The 21,468-nt window shown below is 40.6% G+C and overlaps 1 protein-coding gene across 1 annotated transcript; it reads left to right on the forward strand.

Annotated features, from left to right (window-relative positions):
• Nucleotides 1–246: 246 nt before the first annotated feature.
• kcnk10b (potassium channel, subfamily K, member 10b) lies at nucleotides 247–16,948 on the forward strand. The gene is made up of 7 exons (XM_085767744.1): nucleotides 247–478; nucleotides 3,634–4,049; nucleotides 12,496–12,613; nucleotides 14,285–14,445; nucleotides 14,611–14,803; nucleotides 14,911–15,053; nucleotides 15,593–16,948. Exons 1-7 carry the CDS (start codon nucleotides 424–426, stop codon nucleotides 16,247–16,249), a joined length of 1,743 nt encoding a protein of 580 aa, XP_085623870.1. The 5' UTR covers nucleotides 247–423; the 3' UTR covers nucleotides 16,250–16,948.
• Nucleotides 16,949–21,468: the final 4,520 nt, after the last annotated feature.

A 21,468-nucleotide genomic window follows, 5' to 3' on the forward strand; every position in this document is an offset into this window, starting at 1 on the left:
GTTGTTCTCGCTGCCGGCGTAAACGCGTGCGTAAAGTTGCTTATATTTGGACAGACTCCGGTTTTGTCTCTGGATCAGACCACTGCTTACTGTCTGTTTTGACAGTGACATCGGAGTGAGAGCGTTGCGACAGCTCAGTGAAAGGTCTCACAAGTATCTCAGTCTGTCAGGCGACCACCACGCGTCTGAGCGAGGCGGAGAAAAAAAAAGGAGGTGTAGCGGGGGGATACCAGCTCAGGCAGACAATGCGGCTTTGCGATGCGTTTGCTCTTCTGTACAAATTTCACCCCTATGCACGAAAAGATGACGTGAAGATGTGGCAGAAGAATTCATCGTGATTGTTTTTTTCTTTTTCTTTTTTTCCTCCACTCTCACTCGCACTGAACATCTTTCCTTGCGTTTTGATTGAGAACAAAAACAGAGATGAAATTTCCAATAGAAAACCCGAGAAAACAAGTTAACTGGGACCTAGAACAAGGTTGGTAAATTCTGCTTTCTTACCACTTATTCAACAGTACTCTAAATCTCAGTGTTTCACAGAGAAACATGAGATTGGATTATAATCGCATCGGGTTGAATTATAGACGAATTTGCAACAGTTTACACCAGTTTTAGCTACATCATTTATTCAAGATTTTTTCTATTTTATTTTGAATTTCCACATATATTTTTTTATTTCTGTCATAGAAAACGGACCTTAACATAAGACAAAGCGAATGGGAGTAGCCTATGTCTTTATTCTCCATCCTCCGTGTGCTCAGCTGTGCGAGGCAGCGCTGCTGGGAGCTGAGCAGCAGTGGAGTCAATCAAGTTTGCACAAACTGCCAGCAAAGAGACCGGAAGCGGTGTCAAAATAAGAGCGTATAAAGTTGTTCCCTTAAAAATGCCGTTACGAGACTTGTACCTTTGTGAAATTGTCTTTTACAGAGAGGAACAATTGCAAACAATACTTTCAATGAAAACAGACTCTCCTTAGGCTAAAGGGCCTTTAACAACAGAGAGCACAAGGTGGCCTCCACTCTCTGTTGAGATGAACTGCTGTATATTTTTTGACATACAGAGAGGCTGGAAGATAGCAAATTCCTTGGTAAAGGTTTTATTTTGAATTCTGTTTTTAACCGGAAGTCTCCTCTGTAAGTCAGTCTAGTTTGACGGCTGTGTTGCAGGCTCAGCTGGTGAGTTAAACGCCTGCAACCTGTCCAGTACCACAGAGAATAACTGGGCTGAGTCTACCAAAACCCAAAATTTGCCTCCACGCTAGACTTAGTTTGATTTCGTCATCAGTGGGTAAATAGGTATACAATTCTTTTGTAATCCCAAATTATGCAGGTGACAGATTTGAAATGGACAAACTGGTGACACATTGAACTGTGTGGTAGCAGATAAGTGCCATTATTGAAAACCTTGTCATCTTCACTTTTTCCCATTCTTCCTGTGGTTGAATTGAGTCACATCTCATTCACTGACCTGACCTGAGTCTCCAGTGAATATTTCCTCTGCTTTAGCCAGACATGTTGGAAGCAGAGAGTAAGGCTGAGAGCGATACTATCAGATAATATGAGATAAAACTGCTTTCCACTCAGGCTTTATTTAATTTGCTAGAATCAATGTGAAGCAGCTACAGTGGGTTGAAAAGGATTTTAGACTAATGCAGCCCCAGAAATTTGAAACACAAAGCAAATTATGGTAATCACTGTTTTAGTTTTGGTTTAAAATATTTATTTTGGCCTCTTATAACTGCTTTTTGATCACTTAAATGTGTGTGAAAGTTTCTTAACTGCCCTAGCTGCCAGTGCTCCACTGCACTGAGCTAATTTACTCAATTTCACTCACTTACAGCATGAGATGAAAAGCAATTAATGTCACTGTAGACTAGTTATGGATTTGGTCCAAACTGCAATTAATCTACTGACAATTTTCTACTGCATCCATCAAAGTGACTGAACCAAATACAGCATGATATATTAATGTAGGGTGATGGTCTTTTTGCTGCTTCAACACTCAGTTTTAATTTTCTAATTCATCTCATGTTCTAAAAATAGCCAGCCACCGCCCTTAAAGGGCACATACTGTAAATTGAAAGAGGCAGTTTTGCACCTTCCCGAGCTTGTGACATCACTTTGCTGTTATTGACTCGTGACACGGGGATTAACTAACAAGATTCATCGCTCCTGGACCAAAGAATGGGACACTTCCTGGACGTCCTTGACTCATCATAGCCAGTGTGCTTGTGGGGTCTGGCAGCTTTGTGGAGGCCTGCTGGACCCCACACACATAGCTGTCTGAGGGTTAAGTGCTGATTCTACGGTTATAGAGTCCCCACAAATGGAGCAAGACAAGGATGTGTGTGTGTGTGTGTGTGTGTGCAAACATTTTGCTTACTATAGGCTATCCCATAAATCCCATTAAACAAAAGAAAAACCTCCTTTAAACAAATCAGCTGTAGACAACAGGCTCAGCTCATGCCCCAGAGGCACTACATGCTCTCCCATCTGAGACAGGTGAGGGCATTAGAGGTGAAGGCCGTTGGATTGCTTATACAATACATACATTAAAGGAATCTAAAGGTGACTACCTCATGGTTGACCTGTTCCAGCCCTTGTGCATTTTGTGCATTTATCATAAAACCAATTCAGAACCTTATGACTGAAAGTGGCACTTACCCTTCTGTTATGGCCTCTTAGAGAAATTGAATACTGCCTCCCAGCAAAGAGAGTAAGTTAATTCCCACCTGTACTAAGACCATTGTAAAGGTTTAAGTGCAAGTGTTGTGTCTTTTAAAAAAAAATAATGCTTTAATGCTTCTAAGTTTGGCTCATTGTGTGTACGCACATGCAATATTTAGATAATATATTCATTCATGTCCATAATTCTGGATGTTTTTCCAGGTTTTGCGTTCATCACATTATATTAATGATTTAGTTTTCTGCATTAGCAATGAAAGCAGTGACTGTGGACTTCTGAGGCTCCATTTCAGAGGACTAATGGCTTTTATGTGTAAAACCGGGAACAAATTGTCTGGATGGAAAGCTGTCGAGGCAAGAGAGAGTCTTCCTGCGGCCAGGCTTTGGAACAGCTGTAGTTTTCAGTATCAGCCTTGCAAAGAGCCTTTATTAGCCCACGGTAATGCAGGGAAATTGCTTTTTAATGCATCACACAGGAGGTTATAGGATTTCAATAGTTGTAATGAGATTATGTTTATGTCTGCATTAAGCCGTGTGTGTTGTTGTTACTTCAGTTGAAAAGTATAAGCCACAAAGAGCTTAAAGATGTGAGACTCATAATGAACTCATTCCCTTTATCAATTTTAAGATTTCTAATAATTAACAGATTAGGGCAAACAAATAAATACCGGAAATTATCACAATACTCCGTCTAATAATTTTGAACTCATAAAGCCTGAACATCTCGGGCGATTTTTTTCATTCGTCTGTCTGCACATTTTCCATAATATAACAGATTCAGGGCCTTGAGCCATTTATTAGAACAGTCTGCCAAAGTTTATTCATCTAAAAATAACTATTCATCATCAGTGTTTACCAAAAGGAATTACTGTCTATGTCTTGGCATCCTCCTATACAAAGATAAACAAAACATATATTAATTAAGTTTTTCTCCCTCTCTCTCATCCAGTGGCGGTCCAGACCAACTTGGCCCCTCCCAAAAAGGTCCAGCCTGGCATGGCGAAGTCGACTCTCGTCCAGGCCAGCGTTGCCACCATGCAGAACCCAATGGGCTGTGACCCAAAGGCCAACGGTCACTGTCCACTACCACGTCTGTCCATCTCCTCCCGCTCTGCCAGCGTGGTGGCCAGCATGGATGCCAGCTGTGACGGTGCTGTTGCAGCCCTCCACTCGGTGATGAAGTGGAAGACCGTGCTTGCGGTTTTCATCGTGGTTGTTCTCTACCTGATTGGTGGAGGTCTGGCGTTCAGGGCGCTGGAGATGCCATACGAGAGCGAACAGAAGACCAGCATCAACCTGGAGAAGGCTTCGTTCCTGGAGAGAAACCCCAGTGTTTCACCTGAAGAGCTGGAGGCACTCGTCAAGGTTAGTGCTTGAAAGTGAGAGATGATGTTGTCCATATTTAAATGGATAAAGAGAGTCATTTACTTGTTTTCTCCAGATACCCAGACAGCCTTGGAATAGTACATCACATCTATTATCTACTCCTCACCACCAACAGATTAGTGTGTGAAAGGACATGAAGATAAGAAAAAATTCAATGAAAAATGATCTTACAAATAATACTGAGTGTCATTCAATTTGATCGGTAGATAAAAAGAAGAAAGTCAGAGGATTGACCTTTGCAGCATGCAGTTATATGATGGTGATAGCTATCGGGGGTGATCAGGGTTTCTCAGGGTAATTAATTCTGGTTTCATTAGCTAATCACATGAACTTGAAAGGGTTGGATGTTACTTCCTTTCATGCCCACACTGTCCTCCAGCAAATGAAGCTTTTAATTCAAAGTACTGCAACATTTTCGCTCACGTGCAGAGAAAACATGCTGATGTAATATCATATGTCATTCCGCTTTTCAAGCTTTTGCTTTCAGAGAACATTTGCGCTATTGACCTTCAAGCCAAAACCTCCTGTCTTCTTCAGAGCTTTCAACCACATGGCCTTCATGTGCCATTCACTAAGATCATCAGATTCAGATGAAATCTCAGAAAAAAGCGTAAAAAAAAACAATTTGTCACATTCACAATTGTGATCCTAAACGTGCCGATCTTTTCCACTAGTCAATTGACTTCCTCCATACACATTTACATGTACGCATCATAGTTACAAACTATGCAAGTAAGTTGGAGCAGTTTAGCTGTTGTTGCTACGGAGACAGGCGTCTGAAACATTATCTTTTGCAAATTTAGTTTTTGGCTCCTGTTCAGCCATTTCTAATTGGTACCTGTTGCTTTCATTATGTTCTCGCATTCGCTGAAAGTTTAAGGAATGATTGTCAGTACCAGTTTAGATTGGTATTGTTATTGCTACTCCACTTGGCAGACATAGCACTTCAATATGTGTGCAAGTGGGTGGGTTGAATCTGCCACAGAAGTACACTGTCCTCTCGCTAAATTGAACGCACTCACTATTAAAGGACAATTCCAGGCGAATTCAACTCGGGGGTGTATTTTCCTATCATTTTAGGTCTAAAAGAATGAATCTGAAGATTTTCAGTTTAATCGCTCCTGTTTTGCGGTAGTTGCGTCTGTCCCTGCATCGCCACGGCAGCAATGAATGGGAGTGGATGTAAGTTCCGCTGTTTAGGCTGTTTACAGCCCTCAAAGCCGCAATTTTTTTCCACAGACAGCGTCAGATGGCTACTCAAACATGCACCGAGAAGTTTATTTACTTCAAGCAAGCCGACATGTTTGTAAAACTAGATCTAATTCAAAGTCTCCTGGAGTCTCGCGCGAGCCCGAAGTTGCCGTGCTCGGTGTGTTCAGGCGCAATGGGAAAAGCTACCGTTTGTGTCATAAACACAGGAATATCAACTCTTTACTTGCTTCAAGTAAAAAAAACTTCTCGGCGCATGTTTGAGTAGCCACCTGACGCTGTCTGTGGAAAAAAATGTACACTTCAAGCAAGTAAAGAGTTGATATTCCTGTGTTTATGACACAAGCCGTAGCTCCTACTGCGCCTGAATACACCAGCACTGCAACTTCGGGCTCGCGCGAGACTCCGGGAGACTTTGAATTAGATCGACTTTTACAAACATGTCGGCTTGCTTGAAGTAAATAAACTTCTCGGTGCATGTTTGAGTCTCCATCTGATGCTGTCTGTGGAAAAAAATTGCGGCTTTGAGGGCTGGAAACAGCCTAAACAGCGGAACTTACATCCACTCCCATTCATTGCTGCCGTGGCGATGCAGGGACAGACGCAGCTACCGCAAAACAGGAGCAATTAAACTGAAAATCTTCAGATTCCTTCTTTTAGACCTAAAATGATATGAAAATACACCCCGAGTTGAATTCGACTGGAATTGTCCTTTAAGGGTTGCATTAAGCTCGCCATGTTCTCAATCGCACTGCGTTGCCATAACCGTTATAATGATGCTAATTTTTATGGATTTCCAATTGCATTTTCAGTAGATTTCTTCACACAGTGTTGAAGAGTCAATAAATAGATTACAGTTACACAGAGTCTAAAGCTCCATCAGAAGATACACCCCCCTACTCTGTGCCCCCTGGTTGTTTGGCAGTTGATTGGTAAATGTCATGAGCAGACTTAGAGGCAGGTCCATCCTTTAGCAGGAAGCACAGTAATACCTTCAGGGTTGTTTACCACAGAGATACCCGTGATTCTCTGTGACACTTTGCGTCTGTTGGCAGATACAATGTACAGTGCATGCAGTTTCATGTTATCGAACATTACATCATGGAGAAAAGGGCAGATAACTGCCTGCATCCTATGTTATGTTCATCCTTAGTAACGGAGTTCAGTCAATGTGACCTTTGTGCTTTAGTTCACGTACAAACAGTATTGTAATAGTAGTAAACCAGAGTGTGGATTATTATTAGACTAGAAAAGTGAGTTGTTTTGAGGAGTAGATTTCACAACTAACTTGTATCTGAATGCGTTATGCCCTCAATAATAATCGTATGAAATCCCAGAGTGATGTTTTAACAACACCCACACATTTTAAAAAAGGAAACTGGCTCACAGCTACAACTGCATAGTTTTTCTTTACTGTAACGTTTTAAGCCAGCTGTTGCAGTGTTTCTATCAAACCTGTGTGTGATGCATCAAGTTTAATAATTTAAAGAATGATTTGAAAGACCCAGGAAGATTTTAGGAACTGAGTGACTGTGTTGCTGAATTCTCAAAATGAAACAGTCTGATCGTAAAATGATTTATTACATGTGATGAAGAATTAATCCTATGGTTGATCTCTAACATCTGAACCTGTATAAAACAGCCTGTTGTTAAAACATGACAACCTTTCACACTGTGATATAAGGTTTGATCTAAGCTGACCTGAAGCATGAAAAAAAATAAAAATCCCATCATAACTTAACTGTGCATTTTACAATATCTTTTTACAGTGTCAGCTGCTTCACCACACAGAGTATTATGATTCCTCATACTGCTCTGTGATATTACACCCAGAATTATGGGGCAAGATTTAAGGTCATTGCATTGAGCTGACATGTACAACTGGAAGCGAGATTGGAAAATGATTTGAGATGTGTCGGCGTGCAGTTGGCTGAGTGGAAAGTTTGATTTGTGAGGGGGTGCAGTGGGACAAGGATCAGTAGAGCTCTCCTTAAGACAGAATCTGCAGAAGATGTTCAAAATGAAGGAAAAAAAGGCAGTGTGTGTGTATGAACGTGGGCGACTATCTTGCTTCGAGAGAAAAATAGGTCCAAAGGGCAGAGGTGTTTGATCAGTATTATTCAACAGAAATCATATGGAAATAGAGTAAGCCATGTAAATAGTTTATATTTGTAGCAAAATCCTAGCATGTGATACAGATGCCAAAGGAGCTTCTTGGAATAATGTGCTTTCCATGTTTTTTTGTGTAGTCTTAGAAAAGACAAGAGTCATGTCAGTGTAGGCTCCTCTGATTCTCCAAAGCTTGAAACAACCCCAAAGAGAGAACCAACCACATGGCATTTGGTGTGCTCCACTTTCCGCTAGAATGGCTCCATTTGATGTCAGCATCTTCAACACTGCTCCAGTGAATATTGGACTGCCTATTTCTCCACACACCCACCTCTGTTCATTTATTCTCCTCCCAGAGAGCCATCCCTTTCTTTTTCTGTTAACCTCCGAGCCACAAAAGCGCTATCATGAGTTTGTTCAAAAAAAAAAGAAAAAGAAAAAGGAAGAAAAAAAAATCAGTGACGGTGTTTCCTAAGGAGAAGTGTGGAAATAAAAACCTTTAGCATGGTGTGCCTGGGGTCCGGAGGGAATCAATTATTCATTGCACAGGCCAGCAGTCACAGACCTCCTGCCGCCCAGAGCAGCAATGCTAGGAACAGCAAACACATCATAATTGAGGCTGTTGACTGTACAAATGATCAGATTTAGATACATATGGTAACATGTGTCTCACAAGGTTCTATAACACTTCCCAGAACTCAATTGTATCTGACAAATTTAATGTATAAAAAACTGTTTGGTTTTCTGCAGAATATTGATACAACTCTATGGCAAACCTAAAGAGCAACTATGCAAGATTTGCACCTTAATTAAACAGCTTTGGAGTAACTGTGATGGTTAAATGACTTGTTACGGGGAGAATGGAGACTCTCTGTCTTCCACTGAGGGTCTCTTGGCCGAAATAAACAATCTTGTAAGATAAAGTGCCTCCAGTGGTGAGTTTTTACGACAGTGAAATTATACACTCCGAAAATGTAGAGAGAGCACATAGAGGAAAAAAAGCATCCAAAACAGCAAAAAAGCGACTGACTTGCATAGTTTCCCTTTAAAGCCACTGCCCGTAATTAATTAACTTAGCTTAGTGTAAAGACTGGAAAAAAGGAGAAACAATTAGCCTAAGTCTATTAAAAAGTAACAAAATGTACCACCTAGCAGCTCTAAAACACTTTCTTAGCCGTTATGCCATGCTAAACCAACAGCTACCATCTGTAGCTTCATAGAAGAGAGGCTTCTCCTCTACCTCCTGTCAATAAAGTGAAATATATTCCCCAAAATGTCAAACACTTACTTTAAATCGATACTGATCCACCTCTCCACTGACTTGTGATGGCACTTCAACTTTAAAAAAGGGAACAAATACCAAGCTATGTGTGAAGCTCACACGGGCAATTTTTTTCTGCTGTCTCAAGAAAAGGCCTTCAGGACACGCTGCTTCACAAGTACTCCATCAAAGAGTCTGTCTGGTCCTCTAACAGGTTCCGTTATCGGTCTGTTCGTGCTATGTCAAGCCTGTCACTCAGCCGACCAACCTCCGTGGGGACACAGCAGTGGTGACTCACTGTTGTCAAAGTGTTTGGTGGAGGAGTTGACAGAAAAATGGCAACCTCAGGAAGCTCATGTGTGTGTGTGTGTGGGTGCGTGAGACAGATGTATTAGCGAGCGGGCGCTTGTTAAGGTTTTGCTCCACAGCATGTGCTGACTTGATGTGTCGGTTGACCTGTTCGTGTCTGCTTCGGTATCTCTACTGTCCACCTACCCGCTGTGCGCCCGCAAAGACGGCGGAGCTAATTGGCTTTCCTATAGCGCCGCTGGGATGAGTCACACAGTGGCACTATGTGAAGCCTCGCTGTTATTGACACCAGTCAAGCCTCATTTATTGATGACTCACTTATCTACAAACAAACTTTTACAGACATCGAGATACCTGCAGTCAAAGTGCGTCAGAACACGACCAGCATCGTCAGTTATTTTTAATAGCATGATTTCAAACATATGGATTTATAGTTTGTGAGAACTGTTCAGAAGATCTCTGTGCCTTTAAATGTCACAACATGGTATATGCTGTGCCTGGATTGCCTTTGATTATACATGTGTAGCTTATAAGTGGGTGATATATAACAATGTGACGCTGCCAAGAGCTGGTCTGTTGCATAACATGTATGTTTACTTAAGATACATTAAGTACATTTTGATGAAAAGACCTCCAACGCCTTTACCTAATTAAGACTTTCGATGCATGACGTTTGCTGGTGGAATATTTCCCCATGCTGCCTTAAATTAAACCTGAATATTGGTTCCATCACTGTGTAAACAGTGGCCCAAAGGAAATGTTACATCACAGCTGTGAGATGATACTAAGCGTGATGAAAAAGTACACCTCTAATGTGAAAACAAAACTGAAAACAAACAGAACTCCTCAGGATCATGTGTATCAAAGGCAGATTCATTTATTCTTTCCATCACACAAGATCAAGTTAACTCAGCTCAGTGCTCACCTCACAAGCAGTTCTGATAAATTCATAGCAGCCTAATCTGTGATGGGCCTCAGTCTTCCTGTTTGGCAGCCTTTTGTTCAGTTAATGGGCGCAAGGTGGTCAGTGTTGAGCTGTAGATATTAGTACGGCAGATGAGAGTGCTTAACGCTGAGAATGAAGGGAAAGTGAGGCACCATGCTGGCTGTATCACTGCCTTCACCTGCTGTGGGCTAGAGAGACACACTGAGAGGGACAAAGATCTGCAGTGGGTTCATGTGCTCTCTAATGATCCTGCAGTGGTGAATATGAAAACACATTAGCAAAGAGCCTGTCAGGAGCGCCTGGTGGTGACTGGATGTGTGAAAGGATCTCGTTGTACACCGCCAAAATAGCAGAGAGCAGGATGTATGAAACCATCGCACCATTTGCCGTCCTAATTAACACCCTGCAACACAAATCAAAGTTATCATCCTCGTGCCTCAAACGTGCACGTGCCAAAGGAGGATTTTCCACATTTCTAATGCAGCGTGAACTTGGCTGTGAAAAAGACCAGACAAAAATAGACCTCCTCATAAAGTATTCAGATACATTGAGGCTATATATAGCTCCCTCTTGAGTCCAAATTTAGGTTATTAGGGGTTTATTGTGTAATTACCGCTTTGATATTGCCCCAATAAAGAAGCTGTGTCTGCTAAAAACCCTCTAAAATAGCATTACTGTAATTGTCTAATTTTAGGTACGGAAATCAATCTCATTAGGGGGGCTGTGCTGATGGAGCTGAGGAAATCACAAGCAAGATTATGAGTAGGCATGTGCAGTGATGTGTGTTGAAGTGGTCCTCCACTCTGTCTGCTTTGAAATGTATGTCACGAGAGTTTATACATATTTTATTACATGGACGTGCATCTCACTAACAGCTTGCATGGATTGGATTGGATTGGAAAGGGGGGTTGCTGTTTTGATGATATCCCACAAGGAATGTTGGTAAATGCAGTGGAGCTATAAAGAAATCCATCCCAGTGACTTTGTGTTATCGTGCTTATTCAAACCCAAGAGCATAAACTGTAAATTTCCACAGAGATAAGAAAATAAATGCTTTTCTCATAAAATGCCTGTAAACTAGGAATTTAGACAGAAAACAAGATAGCAGATTAACATGTCATGGCTGCATAATGGAGCACAGAAGGAGATTAATGAGAATAATGATGCAGTAAATGCAGAGCATTGTCGCTTCTTAATGTTTTTCCGACACTAGACAAGCTGGGAATAAAGAAGAGCTCAGGGACTAAAGAAAAAGGCTGACACTGAAAAAAGGAGATAAAGGTCTTTCTGCTGCATGTGAAAGTCTGTTTAGTCAGTGTGAACTGTAAAAAAAAAAAATGCAAATTTGGTCGGGAGGAGAAATAGCATCATATGAGGAATCTGATCTGAATAATTTGATCAGAACTTGTGCTGGGTATTTGTGTGCATGCCCACAGGGATATTCTTTTATATATTCATATTTGATTTTCGTAAATGCAAGTAATAATATACTTTATGATTGTGGAATAATGTCAGTCAAATATTAAGTTGCATATTTTTTTGTAGTTGGGGTGTGTTTTCATGAATAAATACAAAAACACAGGCTCAAGGACAGTGGTTCCTCTGAGACATGTTTCATATTTCAGAAAGAAATGTTTTAGTTTGGTTATTTTTTCCACATTTCCTTGGTTTTGTGCATTTTTTCTATTGAATTTCAGAAGATTATTTTTACACCTTTAGGACTCAAATACAGAAAAAAATCACTCCATTGTTTGAACTCCATAAACATTCATAAATTCATAAAAAATTCATAAAACAACTGAAAAGATAATTGTTGTAAGAGCTCATTTGCCAAGAAGGGATGGCAACCGTATAGTATTTAATAACAAAATAATCAAATTAGTATTCGATGCAATGCCTTTTTGTAATTTCATTGTTTGAAAATTGTTTATTTAGTATCCTGTAGAACAGAAACACAATGTCATGGAATAATTCCACTGTGAGCAACAATAATATTGGACTGATTCAATTAATTGTCAGTAATCTACTTAGTGCCACTTCCTGTGTTATTAAAGTATTAGGACATGCATGGGTATTGGAATGATTCAATTCTCCATCTGTCGTGCATTCGCTCTCCTCCAACACATTTTCCTCACTCAATCTTTTTTCCTCTTTCATCAGGCAGTGACTTGCAGATTGATCTAGAGATAGTCAGTCCTAACCTGCTCTTCAGTTCACTGGCACAGGTCACATATGCATCCACAAACACAAATGCACACAAGAGACACATGTACACAGAAATGCATAAACATTGGCAGGAGGTGGGTTAATATACTTGCTCCTTTCACACCATCACGACTTTATATAATGACACAAAGCGGGCATGTTGGTGGCCAGATGAGCTTGCATGCAATCGAGACTCTTAAGTCTGTGTTTATTTATTCATGAATTTCATTGGCAAAATGTAAGTTGGGTGCTTATTTGTGCTTTGATAATGCCCATTTCATCATCTCCATTATTCACTTTGCTGCTAAGATAACATAAAGTTGTATATTTTGTGTTCATATACCTGCAAATATCAACCTTATAATTCCTGTTATCCTTTCTTCTAGCATGCCATAGATGCTATGTGTGCAGGAGTGAGACCTACTGGAGACGCAAACTATAATTCCAGTCACTGGGACCTGGGCAGTGCCTTTTTCTTCGCTGGAACTGTCATTACAACCATAGGTAAATTTGATATAATTAAAGAATGAGTTGAAGCTGCTGCTGCTGCTCACTCCCACCTTATTACCCCTCAAGAAGCGTTAGTCTTGTCAGATTCTCAGAATTAATATATAGTAGTAATTTCATTATAATGTCATAAAAGTAGAGTTAAAGTGGATGGTTTTTAATTTTAACTTAATTATTTTTGTAATGTCAGTGACAGTTTGATTTCATGACACTTTTTCATGAAATAAAAAATTCATGAAAACTTTTATGTGAAGCAATATTTCATGATAATAAGTTGAGATTCAAATCAGCCAATATAAAGTATTTTACTTATTCACTAGATTATCTATTTCATAATCAAATCATTTTGCTTGGAATATTTTTTGATATGGCACACTTCACTGTTTATAGAAAACCATGCATCCAACCTGGCAGCGCTTGTTGTGTGCAGACAGAGAGGAAAAGCAATATCACATTACATTCATATCATTTCATCATATAAATCTTTACTGAAATTAATTTCTTAATCTTGTCCACAAAATGTGTCACAGCATGGGCCTATAAAAACAAGACTAATTGGCAATAAATATTTTTTCAAAGGTGGTGAAGGATTTTATCTCAGGGTTGTGCTCTCAGTTAGATGCAGATATTTTCTCATTGCTATCTCTGCAAAGCTGAGTAGGTGATTCCGTCTTATTACTGCCCTCAGGTGAGTTTCACAAATCCCTGTCACGGCCATGAGCTGGAGCTAAATGAGGCAAAACACCGGCAGTCTGGAATTTAACAACCTGTGAAGATCAACATTATTGAAGAAGCTTAGCTTTATTTGATATCAAGCTGTTTCTAAATGTTCTTTTTCGCCCTCTAAAAAGGCTTTCTTTTTTATGAGATGAACATGTAAACAGTTTATAATTGATCACAGTTATTTTTTTAAATGAATGTGAAAACCCTCAGGCTTCATGGAAGCGTTGATCAAATGCAACCATTTACAAAAAATAAAGTTCCTTTCAGGAGCCACAAATTGAACATCATGACCGAATGATTAAGGTTTCTATATCAGCTGCACGCACTGTATGCTACTGTCTTTGAAATGACTGGAAAGCCACACAGCCACTGGCCTGGTATTATGGTGGAGTCCAAAGATTTAATTACCTGTGGGATTGGCATATTTGCCGCTGAGTAGGCTTTCAGTGGATTCACGTACTTCACTTCTATTAACTAAAACATCATGCACGTACATACAGACTCAAATACTGTAGCTATGATGTAATGTGAATCGAATTTATGCAGTACAACAGGTTGAAATGGGAAGCATTGGGAAACAGTACAATATAAGCTGTGTCTCCCTGGCTTCTTCATTGTATCCCTGTCACTGTAGCACCATAATTAATGCAATTTTCTCTAAGGGGAACCTAATTATTGTCTCTCTTGGAGCTTATTTACCTCCAGGAACTAAAAGGTATTACATAAGCAGTTCAATTGATTATGTTGCATAAGAAAGTCATGACCTCTTCTGCTTCTCATTTTACTCTTGATAGTCCACCCCCTCTGTCACCTCCCCCATCCCGTCCTCTTAACCTTACTCCACATCTGTGTTTCATGTCCTCAATGTACTGTCTTCACTAATTTCTCTGTTTTTTTTCTATCTCTCCTTTCTTCCTCTTTGTGCTTTCTTTGCTTTTTCAACAGGTTATGGAAACATAGCTCCAAGCACGGAAGGCGGGAAAATCTTTTGCATTCTTTATGCCATAATTGGCATCCCTCTCTTCGGCTTCTTGTTGGCGGGGATCGGAGACCAGCTGGGGACCATCTTTGTGAAGAGCATTTTGAGAGTTGAGAAGATATTCAGGGTTAGTTACAAGTATCACGTTACATGTGGTTATTGTAACCAAAACTTAAACTTCCTACATCTGAATTTCCTACTTTGTTGTGACGTCTCATAAGATCTTACATGGTTTTTAATTTTTCTTTCTAGGTTAAATTTAACAGCTTGTATGTTTTATTTTTTATTTTAGCAAAAACACAAACAGATCAGTCAGACTAAGATCAGAGTGACATCCACCATCCTGTTCATCCTGGCCGGCTGCATCGTCTTCGTCACCATCCCAGCTGTCATCTTCAAACACACTGAGGGTTGGACCACACTGGAGGCCATCTACTTTGTAGTGATCACTCTCACCACAGTGGGAATAGGAGACTATGTCGCAGGTAGATGTGGCAGACAATTCTTCTGTCAATGTGTAGATCACTTTTTAGTTGAGTTTCAATAACATGACATTTTTTGCCAAACGTGTGTATGTTTACTCAATCTCCAGGCGGAAACCGTGCGATCCCCTACAAGCAGTGGTACAAGCCACTGGTGTGGTTCTGGATCTTGGTGGGTCTGGCGTACTTTGCGGCTGTCCTCAGCATGATTTCAGACTGGCTTCGAGTGCTGTCTAAAAAGACCAAAGAGGAGGTGGGGTTCATTCAATTACACCTCTCATTATTACATTAGAGAGGCAGAACATGAAAGGTCACTCAGCTGCTACTTCTCTTGCCCCGGCTTTCTGTTCTCTTATTTTGCACATTAATTGCTGTTTAAACCTTGTCAGTCTGATCAGAAACAGGTGGCATTTGTTGGAACTGTTGAAGATGTAGGTGTTTTACAAGGTTCAGACAAGACAGACAGTGACTCATTGATACACCATACTAAAAAAGGATTTATGGCTAAGCCTATAACTTAGTGGACATGTTTTTATTTTAGATTATGTGGAATATTATTAGAACTTTTTTCTTTTGAAAATACCAACACCAACAACAAATCTATCTTCCTCACCAGTAAACTACTGTCTGTGCTGCAAAGGCCTGATATGAGCCCAGCTTATCTGTCTCTGCCATAGGGCTCCATTGTTGTATAAAAACTATTAAAAACATGTATGGGAGCCAAACCTGTTGCATTGTAGACTGCACCAAATATCCTTTCCTAATCCTTTTCTTATTGCACTCTTGTCACAGGTCGGGGAGTTTAAAGCTCACGCAGCTGAATGGAAAGCAAATGTACGAGCAGAGTTCCGTGAAACGCGGCGGCGCCTCAGTGTTGAGATCCATGACAAGCTCCAGCGGGCCGCCACCATCCGCAGCATGGAGCGCCGTCAGCTCGGCCTGGAGCAGCGAGCTCACTCCTTGGACATGCTGTCTCCGGAGAAGCGGGCCATGTTCGCCAGCCTGGACGCTGGCCGTTTCAAGACTTCATCCCAGGAGAGCATCGACATCAAGCTGAACAACCTGAGGCTGAGGGGGGCCTGCGAGTCGTACGACCATCAGGGCAGCGAGCAGACGCCGCAGACAGCTTCGTCCTCAGAGGAAAACCTCTTCAACTTGCGCTTTGGATCCCTCACCAAACTGGGCCGACGCAACAAGAACCGCGAGCTTCGGAGGAACATTCCCGAAGATGCTCGAAGGGCGAGTGTGGGAATGACCAGTGCAGGTGGTGCCATGCTGGGAGAGGAGAGAACGGAGGAAGAAGAGGAAGAAGATGGGGAGCCACTTGAAGAAAACGGAGAGAAGAAAGAGGGAAACATCAGTCTGACAAACCTGTCGCAGTACGTGATGGAGCGCAGCAAGTTGAATGGGTTCATACCAACACAGGCCAAAGACACAGAAAATGATTAGGCATTGAATGGAAGAGCACTTCAGACACAGACAAGTAGTGCAGAGACAGAGAGAGTGAGAAACTCAGACAGAGTCGGAGTGAGAGTGCACGGTCCTTTGAGATGTCAAGAAATGTGCCTTTGGGTTTCCTATGCTTAGATTGGAGCTGCTCCCAGGAAATTCAGTCATCGTGCCATAGCCGTGGGAAGAAAATGTGTTGCCAAAAATGAATAAAACTGAAGAGACAGAAGAGGCTGTAGTCAAAATACCTCATTACGGATGTTACTGTACAATGGGCCTCGTAAGAACTTTAATTTCTACAGGCGCTGTCTCTCCAGCTCTGCTGTCTTTCAGCCCTCACGGCTCTTACGAGACACCTGGGGGCAACAACTCGCATGTTGACGTTGAATCTTATTTTTTAACAGTGTGGGCAGGACTCGCAGAGAGCTAGATTCATGTCATCCATCCTCAGGAACATTATCGATCTCCGCTTTGTCATCTCATACCGTGGGAGGCTATTTTTAGCTCAGCAGCCTGCTACAAAAGGACTTGAACGTTTAACGAATGGAGAGTGGGAGGTTGTGTTTCTGCTGGATCAATAGACTATGAGCATTTACCTAAATGACATGTACAATTATCCTTCCATGGTATGTGATTTTGAAGATGTAGCCTTAGGGTAGAAACTACTACATACTGAGAGCTCATAGAAAAACAAACAAACTATTCCTCTTGATTGTGCATGGTTCTTAAAACACGACCACAGCAAACAGCTAATTGACGTAAGCAGACTTAAAGCTTGGAATTACATCTGTAATAAAATGTTGCTTTTTGTTTGAATAAGAAATGAAAAAATGTATTGCTTTCAGCCACCATCTTACGACACACAGTGAATCGACACAGTGCTACAGTTCATCCCATAAAGACACCGTTAATCACCTTTGGCCATGAGATTGTCAGATGTGTTTGGTTTTGATTCTGTTTTGTTTTATATAAGACATTAACATGACCACAGAATATCTTGAGATTGCTGAAATGAATGTGACACTGTTGATTTTGAACTCACCTAGCATGTTTGCATCTGTGTTTAATTCCCCTTTTATATCAGCCGAGCACTTGAGTTGTATTTTCCATCGACCTGTAAAATATGAACTAAATTTATCGCTTTCCTTTTTTTTTTTGTATTTCTTTTCTGAAACACATCCTGTAGTAGTTAATCGAAGTTCACACACTGAAATGTTTTAAACTTTTTTTTTTCTTTTGCAAGTTTCCAGGATTATTAAATGTATCACTGCTGAATTACACATGCATATGCACGCACACACACGCACACACACACACACACACACACACACACACACACACACACACACACACATGCACACACACAGACACGCTGGTTGTACTTGTAAACCTGTTCATCTGCCATGACCATGACCTGTGACAAGCTTAGCGACTATTTGTTGTGTACAGTTTATTTCATGAACAGATCACATTAAATGTAGTGAGTGCCTTTTTCCAGATAATAAAATGACAAAATACATTTTAAAAAAGTGGTTATTGCTATACTAATCACAAAATTAACATTTTATTTCTCATTTTTTTCATTGTACCACTTACCTACAGTATGGTTATAAGGGACCTAAAGCTGAAACTCAGCCATTATTGGGCACTGCAGAAGCAGAATGGGATATTAGAAATTGCAGTGTGTCTAATGTGACGAATGTGTTTTCTGGTCATTGTCAATCATTGCTCACTTACATAAGAGGGTCATGATGGATGTTTTTTTAGTACATTCACCTGCTCGTTACCTTATAAAACATGCACATCCTTTTATTTGAACATGAATTTAGACTGCATGAGTAAGAGGAATTATGGTCTCAACAACACCAGTGATTTGAAAATGGTTGAATGTGTCCTCTTGTGTAATGTAATTTATTTTAGGATGGAAGGGAAAGAATGAGCTCAAGTAGGCCTAAGCATCTTTACAGCAATTTGTCCTAAAAAAAAAAAAGGACAAAAACCCAGCAAAGTGACAAAAGGACATGCTCCAAGTGCTCTCAATTTACTGAATTTATTCAAACACGACATGTCAACCAAGCATAGCTTCTATGCAGTCTTGAATTTATTTTCGTCCCGCTTCTTTTGTCCCCCTGTCAAAAATTTTAGCCTCAACGATTTTTTTCCCCAACAAACGTTATCACAGTGAATTTGCCGTGATGCAGCTTTCGGGTAATTAAACGACAAAGCCCATTATTATGTAACTGTCTCCTATAACATGTTGCAGGATGCGGGATAGCCAAGGTCTCCATCCATGCATGTCTCCCTCTGAACAGTCAGGTGTGTCAGTGTGTGTGGGACGCTGGAAAACGACCAGGCTGACGGCACCACAAAAGAAATTAATCAGGGAGGCAGGCGAGTAAAGGGAAGGCTATAAATTGCATGTAATGGAAAGGGTGTGTATGTTTGTGTGTCTGTGTGTGGGTGTTTGTGTTTGTCGAGCTTTTCTTCAAGGTGGAAGTGACCTCAACCTGCTCTGCCCTTCTCCTCATCTTCTCTTTCTCTTTTGTCTGTTCGTCACTATCTTTCCGTCACATGCGTCCTTATCTCTGTTCCTCCCCCGCACATGATGAATCACCAAGGGATATTATTCTCATTATTTCTTTAATTGTATGTGTAGGTTGTTCAGTAGTCCACGTGCTCATGTCCTTTACTGAGCAATGTCTCACAATGCCCTAAAAGTTATTTTAATATTGATCAACAACGCAGATCACAGCCTGTAGACTGTGCCCGTGACTGATATTCTGTCATGGGCACAATCATTTAAATACTGAGAGCAACATCTTGTGCAGTGCTAGAAAAGGGCTGTGAGTTCTTATCAAAATAACCAGGGATCTCTGAAGACGCCTCAATAGTTTAAGACATTTTTTTCTAAAAATTAAACCTTGATGTTACATTTATAGCCTCAGGTGGATGAGATGAGTAGTTTGATTGGGTCATACAAAGACATGTAAACAGTATAAACATTTTAAAGTATCATATAAGGATTCCCTCTATGCTCACACCAAACACACAACTACAGCTCTGTTTGTGTGATTATCTCTTGCTTGACCATCTTCCTGAACAGTTCTTTGCTTCCTCCGTTAGCCTTTATAGCTTTGTGTGTGATAATGTTGAACCTTATGTCTATTTTCCAGCCAGCAGGGGGAGAGAGGCACCAGCTTAAACAGAATTTGGACATACAAGTTTAATGTGAAGAGTGGTATGCAACAGATTTATTCGTTTGATACTTTGGCAAAGTTTTTTTTCCCCCATCCATCTGTTCCTTATCTAAACCGTGACACGCAGCCAAACTGACTAACTGAATGTTCCTGGTCTTAAAACTTCTCTGATGCCGAAAATAATTTCTTATGTCTCCTGTTTTTCTTCTGGCATCCTGACAGTTAACTGATGTCAACCACCAGACTTCACAGCTCTTCCTTCCATTAGAAGAAAGCTGTGCAGTATATCCTGAAGGGTGCTGCTGATTCTCACATTCACCAGTCAAGGTTGTGCACGAACGAACAAACACACAGGCTTGTGTGTCACATCTGAGAGGATGACCCCCACACACATGGGCCGACATCCTAATCTTCCAAGTGGACTCACTTAAGCAAAAGCAATCCCAGTTAAGGTGCAAATACAAAAAATGGGGAAAAACAAACAAAAAAACACTTCTCTTTCACTCCAGTGTCAGAGGGCTGGAAACAAGGTCAGTTCATGTTGTAACAGACGAAGTAGAAAAACTGCAAGAGTAACTCCTGCTCACTTTCAGTTCTCTGTAAAAGAACAGAAAGATCAAAAATAGCCATGATTCAACCAGGAGAGAGGGCGCTGTGGGAGGTGGATCATTCCTGTGTTTATTCATCTTTAGTCATGCATAAAGCTCACATCTGGCAGGTTATTCTGCACCCCCCAATCCTCCACCCACAGCTTTTCTCCCACGTAAATTTGGGATAGTCAATACAACTAAGATCTCAAATAGTTCTCCCTTTAAAGAGTTCCCCTTTGCTGATCTTTGACCTGCAAAGTCATGTGACTCACCAAAGCTGAGTGAGGAACTATCTGTGCTGCTTAAAGGTAAAAAAAACAACTGAGGTGAATGTAAAAATGCAGAATTGAACAGCACAAATGCACAAAATTCATGTGAGTGAATGAGTGAGTGAGTGAGTGAGTAATGGAATTACGTAACAGGCTGAATTCACCATCTTCTTGCAAGGTAAGTAACAGCTGTAAATGTTTAATGTTTAAATCATATAACCAAGGGCCCGTACTATAATTCAACAAGATGAATCCAAATAAAAAGATATGTCATCCATCTCAGTAAACCCGTTGTTCCCCTAATTTCAGTCTCTATATATTTGCCGACAAGATTTGGAGAGAACTAGTTGTGAGGAAGGAGGGAAAGTGTGAAAGTGCTGAGAGCGACAGGAAGCACGATGAAGAGGAAAGGTTAGAGGGAGTGTCAGACGAGCATCCGCAGGAGCCCAGCATGTTTGACATCAAATGCAACAGGAGGGAGATGTGAAATCTGCCTGACAACGTGTCTGGCAGCTGAGATGCTAAAATGAAGAGAGGTGTAATATGAAGTCATGCAAACCACCAAAGAGTAACTGACAAATCAAACACATCACATGATGTGATGAAGAGCTTTTTGAGTTCTGGACTAAATGGGGTTGACAACAAAGACAGTTTTGATGAGGTTTTAAAAGAAATCATTTGTGGCGTTTAGCTTTTGAGTACAATGTTGTCACAGTGTCAGAAAACCTGTCACAAAACAATTTTGATTTGTTGCTTATAATGAAAATAGTTTAGACAGAAACAACAATGAAAACTTCCTAAGGCCTTAATAACACACCAAACACTATTTTCAAAGAAACATGGCTCCCATTATCAGTCTCACAGAGGTGTGAGACACGTATCTTGCAAATGCAAGTAGGAAAATTACACATCACATATAGACATATAAAGAGAGATTTATGGCTGCATGAAATAACACAAGCTAAGGCAATATTAGAAATAAATGGTTTGTTATTCTTGCAATTGTCTCTGACATCCTTTTTTTTTTTTTTTTAGCAACATTTTGTTGAACAAACTGAAACCTACAAATTCCAATACTTCAAAACAAGAGCTATTCAGAGCTCTCTGCTTCTCAGTGACTGAAGATAACTGTTATTATGGCTGAGTCAGACTGTATGTGCACA

The sequence above is a fragment of the Trachurus japonicus genome, chromosome 22 (assembly GCF_045865225.1).
Source record: "Trachurus japonicus isolate A0001 chromosome 22, Traja_1.0".
NCBI lineage: Eukaryota > Metazoa > Chordata > Actinopteri > Carangiformes > Carangidae > Trachurus > Trachurus japonicus.